Source organism: Narcine bancroftii, chromosome 5 (genome assembly GCF_036971445.1).
Source record: "Narcine bancroftii isolate sNarBan1 chromosome 5, sNarBan1.hap1, whole genome shotgun sequence".
Taxonomy (NCBI): Eukaryota; Metazoa; Chordata; class Chondrichthyes; order Torpediniformes; family Narcinidae; genus Narcine; species Narcine bancroftii.
In genome coordinates, this window is record NC_091473.1 from 103,230,235 (window position 1) to 103,242,924 (window position 12,690).

The 12,690-nt window shown below is 41.4% G+C and overlaps 1 protein-coding gene across 1 annotated transcript; it reads left to right on the top strand.

The window, feature by feature from the left end:
* The first annotated feature begins 7,225 nt into the window (after positions 1–7,225).
* On the top strand, positions 7,226–8,695 carry foxd2 (forkhead box D2). Its single transcript, XM_069936339.1, has one exon. It carries the CDS (start codon positions 7,520–7,522, stop codon positions 8,576–8,578), a length of 1,059 nt encoding a protein of 352 aa, XP_069792440.1. The 5' UTR covers positions 7,226–7,519; the 3' UTR covers positions 8,579–8,695.
* Positions 8,696–12,690: the final 3,995 nt, after the last annotated feature.

A 12,690-nucleotide genomic window follows, 5' to 3' on the forward strand; every position in this document is an offset into this window, starting at 1 on the left:
CAGAGTTGGGTTCTCCTTGCTCAGGCCAGGGCTCATCGCAGCAGAGCACCACCAACGTGTGGTGTGTGGTAGGAGGATCAGGCAAAGCTGAAGGACCTCTGCGGAAAACAGCTTCAGAGGTCAGGAAGCCAGGCTGGGCCAGGAAAACTATGAGGCAGAGGCACACTGTCAAGGAGGAAGCAAGATGACAGAGACGGGGAGGAGAGGCTGGAGGGAATCCTCAATGAGGACCTCATCCAGGCCCCAAGCCATGACAGAGTTGGAGTTGGCAGCAGCAGAGAAGGTCCTGTCAGTGGCCACCTACAAGCCATAGCCCCACCAGATGGAGAATCAGCACCAGGCAGTGCAGAGGTAAGACCGCTCCATATAGCCCCCACTTCCAGCAGCTGCCTTCCCCGACATCCTGCCAGTAACTGGTAAGTGGAGAGCAGAGGGTGGGATGGGGAGAAGCAGAGCTTGGGCCCCCTGACCTCATCCTACCATAGGAGGTAGTTTTGCATCAGGTCACTGCCCACATTGTGCGCTTTGCTGTGGATGCTGCAATGGTGCAGGTATCCATGGTTGCATTCCAAAAAGAACACATCAGAAACAGGAGCAGGAGTCACCCATCTGTCCCTCTGAAGCCTGCTCCCACATTCAAGAAAATCAGAACTGATGTGGCTGTCGACCCAGCTCTGCCTTTCCTCCATAACTCTTGATTCCCCTACAATGCAAAAATCTACCTTACTGTATCTTAAAGATATTTAATGAGGTAACCTCCACTGCTTCTTAGGGCAAAGATTTCCACAGAAAATCAGTCAGGATTTTGAAAATATTTGGTATGTATATGCATGCTTCTTGATTATTAAAAGGCATAGAAATGAACAGGTTAAAAATATATATAAATAAATAAACCGAACCGGCGCGGTTGAAAACTGGAGAAGTATAAGACCAGCAGCCCTAAAATGGCACTGACCAAGCTGCCCAGCTAACAGATCAATAACAGGCTGGGGAAGAAGGTATTCACATGCAAGAATGTTCCTGCCCATTATTGTTATTCACGTGGCTGATGTCAGCCAATCAAACAAACGGGGAGTGGGGGAGAACTCCAACTGTATAAAAGGAGCCTTTCCAGCCTCAATAAATCTCAGAGCTTATCCTCCCACACTGTGAGTGTGTGTGTGTGTTTCTTTGTAGCAGTCGGCTACAACATACATTTTTTGTATCAAAATATGCATGTTAGAGTAAAAATGTTGTAGAGCTCGTCGAAAGAATCAAAGACTTGTTGATCCAAACCAAGTCTTTTATTAGCAAAAGACAGGAGCCCGACCAGTCCGGAATGATCCGACCTGGCTAGGGACACAACCCTTTAAGGCCCAGACAGTAGGCGTGGCTTAGCTCTCAGCCAATCGCTGTAAGCACAGTCTAGATACAGTAACTATATACATTGGTGATAGATCTGTACTATCACAAATGTGTATGTAATTTTTTTTCCTGTCAAGCATCTTAACTTATGGCTCTTACATTAAGCAAATTTGGCCACCTCAGGTGCAATAGGGCAACACGATTACAATACCAGCATCCTGGGTTTGAATCTGCTGCCGTGTGTAAGGAATTTGTACATTCTCTCCACGACCATGTGGGTTTCCTTCGGGTCCAATGGTTTCCACCCATGTTCCAATGACATACGAGGTCGAAGGGTTAATTGGGAGGTGCAAGTTACAAATGTCGGAAGGGCCTTCTACACTGCGCTGTATTACTAAAATTTTTAAAAATTAAAACTTGTCTCCTTTCCTTTATAAACAAGGACTCTAGAACTGCGTTGAATATGTATGGCCTTCTACCCTCACCAACCATCAAGTATAGCTTCCAGTAACTTGCAGGTCCTGTGAAAATGTTTCCACCACATGTTAATGCTGCAAACTACCTCCTTTTGTGAAGTACAGGTTTACTTTAATCAATGCTGACTTGCCTCAAATGGTGTTTATCTGGCTCCTAAAATTGGAGCCACATGAGTGCGTGCTAGGGCAGTAGATAGTTGCTACTGAAATCATAATGGAGAAATTGTAAGACAAAACGAGGATCAATTTGTAAATACAAGAAGAGAAAATGTTTAGTGTATGTCCCCCCACCCCATTCTACTTTCAAAAACAGGGGAAATCATAACTGTGGACAACAACAAAAAAAAACAATATGCCAATTAAACATATAACTTAGTTCTGTCATCACAAAGGAGCCACGGATCCAGAGAGAGGGAGTAAACGTGAGGGAAATCACTTTTATTAAAGAAATGGCACTGGGGAAATTAATTAACTAAATGCTGACAAATCCTCCGTGCTGAATAATATATATCCCAGAATACTATGGAAGTGGCCCTAGAAAATGTGAATGCATTGATGGTCATTTTCCAAAACTCTTGAGATATTGGAGCAGTTCTTATAGATTGGAAGGTAGCAATTAGATCCTACTTTTTTTTTAAAAGATGGAAGAAGAGTAAAACATGGAATTCCAGACTTGGGAGCCCAATGTCAGTAGTGGAGGAAGTTCTAGAATATATTAAAAAGATGCAATAACAGAAAACTTGGAAATTATTGACAGAATTGGAAAAAAATTGTCAAAGGCATATGAAAGGAAAATTATGCTTAATAAATTGACCAGAGATTTGAAGGTTAGATACTGCTAGAATGGATAAAGTAAAACCAGAAGATATTAGGTAAACAAGAAATCTGCAGAAGCTGTAGAATTAGTACAGCATGCAAAAGTGATGAAGGAACTTGGCAGTCGACATTTCGATATGCCCAGGCCCAAAACGTTACTGTGTGTTGTTTTCCATGGATGTGGCATAACCTGTTGAGTTCTCGCACTTTTCTATATTGTCATTTGGTGCATTTGAGCTTTCAGAAGGCCATTGGTAAGGTTTCATGTGTGGAAAATTAAAGCACATGGGATTGGCAATAATATAATGGCATGGATTGAGAACTGATAGACATTGGAAAACAGAGCAGTTAAAGTGCAGAGCAAATGCAGCATTACTTTACTGGTGTGAAATTTTCTCAGGAGGCTTTAAGCGCAGGAGAGAAACTGACCTTGAATCTTGTGCATTCATTAAAACATATATATACATAAGGCATGGCAACAGGCCCCTCCAGTCCACGACCCTGTACCAGCCAAATACCTCCATTAACCTACAACGCTGGTACACCTTTGGAGGGTGGAAGGAAACTGGAACAAAGAGTAGAAATAAATGGGTCTCTTTTTCAGGTGGCAGCCAGTGATTAGTGAGGTGAATTGTGAATACATTGCAGACCACAACACAACACCCATCCCCCCTCCCTCCACTACATCTAAACTTCCTGCTGCCTTGGAAAAGCAGCCAACTTAGTAAAAGACTCATCCCATTCAGGACACACTCTTCACCCCCCCTTCCATCCAGATGAAAATTCACAAGTGTTAGTGCAGTGAATAGTGTTAGCGTGATGGTTAGCACAATACTATTACAGCCAGCAATTGGGGGTTTATACATTCTTCTCATGTCGGTGTACGTTTCCTTCCACCCTCCAAAGATATACCAGGATTGTAGGTTAATTGAGGTATTAGAGTTGCATGAGTTCATGGGCCAGAAGGGTGCCTTATGTATAATTTTTTTTTAAAATTAATGCACAAACAGATTCAAGGCCAGCTTCTTTCCTGCTGTTAACAACATCCTCAGTAAACCTCACACCAGTAAAGTAATGCTGCCTGAGCTCTGCTCCTTAACTCTGCTCTTTTAACTGCTGGACTACACTATGGACGAGTTGACAAGATGGACTGCTCACTAAACAAAATTCTGACAATTAACTTGAACTGGGATTTAATTCTAAGGGGATCAAGGAGTAGGAGAAGGTGAGATGAAAAGTATACTGATGTGGATTATCAGCCATGATCCTGTTAAACAGTGGAATATATACCCAAAGGGGCAAATCACCTGTTCCTGCTCCCATTTTCATTTTGTCTATGTTTCTCTGCATGTTGAGGGCTCAGAAAATTTTGTAGAGAACACACCACTTTGGTACAAACCAGTGGCCCTCAACAAACACCTGCCTTTATTTTGCTGGAGTGATTAAGTATACTATGAAAAACCTGAAACTGGTATGTGTTGGGATTAACAGGCAACTTTGACTTGAATCTCAATGTCTACTCTATTGGGTTCTTCTCGCAGCTTGCAAAGTTGGGACAAGATGAAGTCAGTCGTGTTTCGTCGGCGACACTCCCACCCACAGTTAATGACGGGATGAAAGTCTGATCCCTTCTCACACTCCTTTCATTGGATCGAAGATGCGACTTATCTCTCCATCTCCGCAACAGTCAACAGGTGGCGCAGTGAACATTCGTCTATTAATGGAGCCAGGTCCCCTCAATGGACTGAAACGGAGATTGGAAAATTACGACCAGAACCTTCAATTTGGGGGGGTAGTAGGTTAACTGTGTTGCGTTCCACGCTGCAGAACGTGATCAGCAGTAGCAAAGGGAAGCGACACGTTACCAGGATTCCCGAACCACGGGGAGCCCCGCAGAATGTAACAATGCAAAGAGATTCCAGTGTCGTTCGTATAGTTTCACCTTAACTTGCAGGTAAAAAAAAACTTTTCTCTCTCTCTCTTTTCTTAATAAAACTAATGCAAAATGAATCTATTTATCAGAAAAGTAAACATGTCTATCCAAAAAAAAACCCAAAGTCGATGTGAGTGCTGTTACTCGCAGTTTTCGGAATGATCTTAGCTCGTTTGATGTGATCGAACACTTGGTGAAAATCTGGTCAAAATTACACCCAGCTCTTCTCCCACTTTACCTGCTGAAGTAAAAAGCCCAGGACAGGTGTAATTTCCGGGTTGGTTTAAAGGTCACTCCATTCATTAAATAGCCCAAATTTACCAGATTAAGGAAGCATTTTAAAATACTGATCAGATTGCCTTTGGGTCGTTTTCCTCCATATTAACTCGATGTTAAAAGTCGTGTTTGATTGGATTATGTGTGATTAACCGAGGCGTCTTCTTCCTGACTTGTAAGTGTAGAAGGAGGCCAGCAGAGCGGGTAGATGATGAGAGCCGGCGAGACTGTGATAGCGGCACGGCCCTAATCCCTGTCCTTTGTTCATTTTCCTTGGCGAGGTCCGCGCTAGGTTTGAATCACCTTGTACCGTGCGTTAATGGAGCATTTTTGGACACGAACCCAAACGTAACCATTTAGAAAGAACAAGCTGTTGGGCATTTGAAGAGTGCGTGGTCGTTTGAAATCGACAGCTGATTCACCGCATCGCCTGGAGTCTCTGCCGAGGTCATGGAGTGGAAGTCAGCTCGGCACCTGTTGTGATGCACCAGACCGCCAAGACGACTATGAAAGGTGCCTCGCTGCCCTTTCGTACTCAGACTCCCTTCCTTACCTTCTCGAATCCAAGCCTGTTTTACTTCCAGCGCATGTTTTGTTTCAAACCATGAATTTCAAAATGTATTTTCTGAAGCTCAATCAGCGGTTCTAGTTATTTTAACAAAGCAGTCAAACTGTTCAAATTTGAAATACAATAAATACTTGGAAAAGATCTCCTCAATAGGAATTTATAAACTAGACACTTAAACTGCTGAAGGCACAAAATGTATCTTAAAAGTATTCAGTATGTACAGCTAATAGGCTGACGAGTCTTCTGAGTTTTACGCCTTAATTGTGAAAATCTGTGGATAACGTGATAGAATTGAATGATGCACGCCGATTTGTTAGAAAATATTGGGTACTTAACAACTATTAGTAATGACTTACTTTTCTCTCACTCGGACAACTATCAGTTAACCCGTCACTATATTACAATGTCAATTAGCATTCATAATCGATTTGTTTTACCACGATATTCGATGTTGTAAAATCTTGATTAAAAAATGTAGCAGCTTTGGTGTTTGTGGTCGTAAAGAAAACATTCTTCCTGATGTTAAACCTGCTCTCCGATCATATAAAAGGAACTCTTAGGTGATCATGTCAAATCGGTCATGAGACCTGGATGTGGGAACCACAACCAGAGTTGGATGGGTTGGTGAACTCGTTTTTAAATAGACACTCGAGGCCTTTCCAAAATGTCAATCTTTGAAATTGGGCGTGAGTTTATAATTTTGGAATGGAGATCATGAAAAGGAGTGCTTTATATTTCCATCTCCGGTTATTTGCTGTGCGAATAAAATATATACATAAATGTTAAAAAAATAATATCCACACAACCACCCGATTGAAAAGATGGACGGATTCGCCCGATGTAACGTGAAGCACTCCCTCCCAAAATTAAATCTGAAGGTGAATGATTTTATAACAGCTCTCAATGATAAGGAAGAGCTCGAAGTTAACGGAGATTGTCATTTCCTTTCAAGATTCGGGGGTCTCTTTCACGTTTCGTGTCCGTTTGTAATGAACGTTTACGATCCCGTGGCTGTTTCGCGACGATTCCAGTTGCCCCTAGGGCTCGACGAGTTTGAAGAGGGCCGCCTCTTGAACTTTGAGTCAGCGAATGCTGGAGAGATTCAGTCAGGAGGCAGACCCTTCGGCCCATCGTATCTGCGCCAACCCATTTCTACTCACCCTCTCACTGCGGTCAAACGGAACATCTGATTCAAGCGGCGGGTTATTTATTTGTTAATAGATGATCATTACAGTTAAAACAAAATTACTTTAAAAAGAAGACGGCATCGTTTAATAAATATTCCAGCAAGTGTAATTGTCGGCTTTGGTCAAACATCAAAGCATTGTCTTTTTAAAATCTCTTCATTTCCGGAGGGAAGGATCTTTCTTTTAAAAAAAAGTTTGCATTTTAATTCACGAACCTTGAGTAAAGGTGCACGCTGTGTCCGGTTCACGCACAATGTGCAGCGTGGAAAGGACCTGATCGTGAAACAAGTGCCGAGGGGAGGCGGCAGACAATATTAAAGAAACACAGAAAATGGTCGGTCACATTAAAGTGAACGCACAGGTTTCAGGCTGAGCTGTTTCGTGCTCTGCGTATCGTGAGAAGGGAAACGGAATCTCCGACCGTCGTTCACTGGCGACCCTGTCCGGTCTCCCTTTAAGAAGAGCCCGAGGCTAATCGACGAGAGGGAGCCCATCTCGCTCTTTACGTCACGGACACGTGACGCCCCCTGTCGGATAAATGTCTTTTGACAGCCGATTGGGCAGCAGAAGAGGTTTCAGCTGCCTGGCTCGGCTCTGCCAACTTTGCTTTGGGTCAAAACAAACTTTGCACCTCACGTCGATCTGCCGGGCAACCATTAGACACCAATGTGCACTGGCCTGCGTCAGGGAGCGGCGACGTTAAACTAAAGGGGGTGGGGAAGAATCTATAAAGTGGATCTGCAAAGTGGTCGATGAGGAAAAAGGAGAGAATAAGGAGTCCTTGGAAAGGAGTGCGGGCTCTCTGATTCCGACTTCTTCTCCCCCTGGCCATTCTGAGCCAGTCCACTAGGGGGGTCTGAGAGACTGGAGAATTACTACCGGCAGAAGGATTGAAGACACTGGGCCGATCACTTCAACGATGACTCTAGGTGCCGACATGTCTGATCATTCTCTGCTCTCCGAGGATACGGATATTGATGTGGTCGGTGATATGAACGGCAAAGAAGGGAAATATGGTCATTTTCATTCCGACAACGATTCCGATGATAATTTAAGCAGAAACGTCTCAGAGAACGTCGGGTCGCCGGACTTGTCCGGGGTGTCTGATCCAAGTACGACCAGGGCAAGTGACAAACCGTGTAAAAGTACCCTGGTCAAACCTCCTTATTCCTACATCGCTCTGATCACTATGGCCATCCTCCAGAGTCCAAAGAAAAGACTAACACTGAGCGAAATCTGCGAGTTTATCAGTAATCGTTTCCCCTACTACAGGGAAAAGTTTCCTGCCTGGCAGAACTCCATCCGACACAATTTGTCTCTCAACGACTGCTTTGTGAAAATACCTCGAGAGCCCGGGAATCCTGGCAAAGGCAACTACTGGACTCTCGACCCCGATTCTGCAGATATGTTTGACAACGGGAGCTTCCTTCGGAGGAGGAAACGATTCAAAAGGCAGCAACCGTCCGAGATCTTGAGAGATCACGGTAGTTTCATGCCAAGTTTTGGATATGGACCTTATGGTTGCGGTTATGGCATCCAGTTGCAGAATTTCCACCACTCTCATCACCATGTCTCACCGAGTACGTTCTCATTCCAGCCTCCACACTGTAACGTTCCATCTCCAGCGTCAATGTTCCCAACTTCAGCTATCCCCTCGCTTTTACACAGCAACGACCTCACCAGGAAATCCTTCTACCCGCAGTTGAGTCCCACTCTACCTAACCTGCAAGGATTGAAAGCAGACCCAAGCCAGCCCAGGCCTTCCTTCTCTATAGACAATATCATCGGGGCTGCTCCGTCTAATAACCCCGGGTCCCCCTACTCAGCTCCGCCTGGAAGCCAAGCCCAGGTCCTGGCAATGTTAACTCCGGCACTCACGCAGACCCAGAACCCTCTAAATTTAACGCACGAAAATGTTCTACAGACTGGACAGACCTTTTCAAGTAAACTCACAAATCTTAACACCTGTCACTATTAAATTTATCTTCCCATGTAAGGTAGGAATTATACCTTTTGAATATTTGAAATCAGAAAATTATGCTTCTGCCCTGGAAGAAGAGACTAGATATATTTATCGTATCTATACATACATACATACCCACACATATATATATCTATATCTATATAGATATAGATATATATCTATATATATATATATATAGATATATATATATAGTGTGAGTGTGTATGTAAAGATACCTGGGGAATATTGAATTCTCAATGTCATACTTTCTAGTGCTGTCTGTACTAAATAATGCCTTTTTATCTCAACAGTTTGATCCACTATTACTGTTTAAGCACTGTTAAAGGGATGGTTAGGGATCCTCAGGATTATGAAAAATAATTTTTGATGTAAATACTCGATGTAAGAGGACCTTAGTAAAAGGAGAATAAATATACGAATCTTCTAACGTTTCGGTTGCCTTTTGTCCCTAACTGTCCAGTTATATGTTTTTAAAAAGATAATTATTTGTATATAGTTATAGGAAAGATGTACAGCTTTCACATCTCCTGCCTGCTGTCTTGTTGGTTGTACATCGGTCTATTATTTTACGAGGAAAGTCTGTGAACAATACAGTGCTAAATGTTTAAAATGTCCATCAGGTCGTTTGCTGTAAATTAATAAATGTTTTTAACTCTGAAAATATGCCTTTCCATGTATTTGTACATAATATGTACTCAAAAAATCTTAAAATATAGATTCAAATAACTATTTGGGGCCTCTGACTTGCACCATTTCACAGGACTAATGAATGGCAGTAATGCATCTTTCGGTTAGATATCCTTCCATATTCGATCACATTTGAGTAATATCTCATTCTAACAAAATCAATGTGTCGCGTGTAACTAATTTTTGTTTTAATTAGTAGATTTGGTGAAAACTCAGGCTTCGGTCTAATTTTAAGTGATTACTAAAATCAAGGAGTGAATTGCAGGATATCCTTAAAGGATTTTCAAAACATGTTCATATCGACATTTGCCTAATATTTTAATTCAATGTTTCAAATTGGAAGTGAAAGCAAAAGATCAAGTCGGGTTTCCATTGATAATGAAATGTTCCAAACTAGTCATTTTATTTATTTTTTCTTCTTGGCTGTTAATTTCATCAAATGTGATGAGCACATTTCACAACACATGCAAAGGGCATCAAATATTGAACCGATTTTTAAAAGATGTATTCGCAACTGAGAAACGTTTCATATATTTTGCAAAGCACTTTATTCTCTCCAAGCATAAAGTTTAACTGACATTTGCTCTTTAAAGCTGGAGATAGTTTTGATGTCTTGTTAATCTGATGGTATTGTTTGGAACAGCTTCTTCCCAGCTCCCCATAAATGGTCTTGTTGGTGGCTCTTGCTTTGGATACAATTTTCTGGACACTGCTAATTTGCAGAAGCGTTGTATCTGCTGTAATCCACATAAAGGCCGTCTAGTTTGTTTATGTTGGTGATAATGCCTCGTCCTGAATAAATAACTCCCAGTGAGTGGTCTCAGGCCCAGCTCACACATTCGCTTTTGAAAAGCGATCTTCTCTCAGACAGTTGGTTGTCTTTTATCTTTGTGTTTCTTTGCCTGTACAAAGGTTGTTGATCCGCTTGAAGATCCGCTCCACGGGATAAAATAGATGGGCAATGAATCTATTTTAAAGCCTCACCAACTACCGTGTTTTACTTTGCACAGTAAAGCTCTTTCATTTGCTGAGATTGTGCTTAAGTTGCTATTTTACTACATAGGGATTTTCTGACACGGTCATCTCCCGAAGATAGACCCTTTTGAAGTATTTGTTGGTGATAAAATGATGATTAGTTCTCAAGATGTCAGTGGACCTGTCTTTAATTATTGACATTAGCCTGTACATCGAAGCTGTATAATTGGACTAATTTGCAAAGGAATGAAGAAAGTCTTCAAGGATCAACCACAGGATGAAAAGAACACGCCAAATGAAAGTACGTTAAATACGTATTAGGCCTGTCTGGGGTGGAATTCAAGATCAAAATCAAACCTACAAGAGTTTTGTTTCTTTCTCTTTTTAGTTTTCACATTGTATTGCTTTTAAGGGCTAAGACAGTATAAAAATAGCGACGTCAATTTAAAAACGTGGTTGGACTTTATTCCTTTAAGCGAAGCATTTACCGAGATTGTCTAACGGTCGTGCAAATGTTTTTTAAAAATAATCAATTGCATTTTTTTTCTGATCGGTGAAACATGACATTTGCAGGGTAAAAATATAGTGAAAATCATAACTCAATGTGGCATGGGGACAATGTTCTTTTTTATTTCAGATTTCCGGTATCTACATTGTTTTAGTTTTATGTTCGGTGTTAAAGTGACAACTGATTTGCGTTTCTGGAAGGTGGTTACTTAAAATACACAATTACCATTGCGAACCTCTATCGCTCCTCACAGGTAAAGTGCTGCTCTAGTTTAGATTTTAATATTCACCTCAATTAATCTAAACCTGTCCTTGGGCAATTTATTTGATAAATGGAATAGTGTGGACACACTAGACATTTGCAGTTTGCAAAGCAAAACGCCTCAATCTTCAACGTAAATATTTTAAGGGAATGCCAATCTGCGGCAACAGCGGGGAACATCTCCCAAAACCAATACCTGTTTGTTTTTAATAGGTTGTGTAAATCTCAAGTCACTGTTCAGTAAGTCGCCACGGCGCTGAATGTTATTTGTACCCAAGTGAATGCGGGTAAATGTTAAATGCGCTCAATAGAAGTGGGAGATTTTACCCTTGCCATTCCATTTCGATCGTTCTGGCGTTTGCTTCAATCACGGAGTCCTTAAAATGAATTTGGTGTTGATTAGGGTTTGTATAGTGAAGAACTCTGGCTTTTATGCTCTTACACAGGAAGCATGTCTGTATTGAACGGTATGTTTAATCAGGTTGTCTCTTAGTACCTCACTGACCAGGCCGGGACAATGACGAGGGACCAAATATGTTCCCCAGCATCACATATGCCAGTTTATTCGATGCACTTTAACCTTTGGATATAGTGAAAATTAATGATTATAGTTAAATAATTAAACAATCGTCATTATTTTAATCTCTAACCGCATTAGAAGACGTTAAGAATCTTTTCTTTGGTGAGGGGGGAGGGGGAAAATCTACGATCAATATCGATTTCGTGAGTTGTTTTATACAAACCAAAAACCAATGTCTAATGTTCAAAATCGAGATTAAAAAAAAACTATTTACAACTTGAAACGCGATGTTGAATCTGGATTAGTTCACAATCACCAAAGCTAAATAGTTTGCACGACATTGCATGACTACGATGTTATTAGTGTGTTCAATACCATGTAATTGTTATCTAACGATTCACAATGTAAGGGTAATTTATACAGACGCTGGTGTTTTGCATCTATATATCTAGAAATCGCTTTGAAATGACACAATGAAAACGCTTTTTGTTTTCTAAAATCCGTTGTTTATTTTAATCGAATATGAGATTTAGTTTCCATTTCAAAAATATTATCGTCAACCGTGCAAAGATTACAAAAAAAGGTTTGGCGATAGGGTGCGACAGAGTCAAATAACGTGGATCTTGTTCAATAAAGAGGAAAAAATATGATGGCAAGTACAGATGAATGAGCGTTCTGAAAACGACGTGCAGTATAGCAAATTAGGATACAATTGCATTATTTTGACTTCATTGTAAAACATCTGGCAAACGAGATCGTAGTGTCGCGTTTAGGGGCCATTGTGCTCTCCATAACCCGATAAAATATCCACACAAACATTTCTACAACAGGTGTCGGGTTTACTCCTAACGAGAGGGGTTTGATCCTGAGATTATTGGTGTCATCTCTGCGAATTCAAAACAGATGCAAATGGCATGGGTTCGATTCCAGCTCAGATGATGAAGAGTCGTTCAAATAGCTGAGTGTTGTGGGCTTGGTGGGGTTGCGGTGGAAATGCAATTACTCAAATGGGGTATATATAATCACTGGCTCCTCGCAATGACTGTCAGCAAAAGAGTCGGGTGGTAAAACGTGTGCCGAGAAAGTTATTGGGGTGAAAAGGGGCAGAAGATCACTCCTCCTTCAGTCGTCCATATGTTATTGTTTGTTTCCATT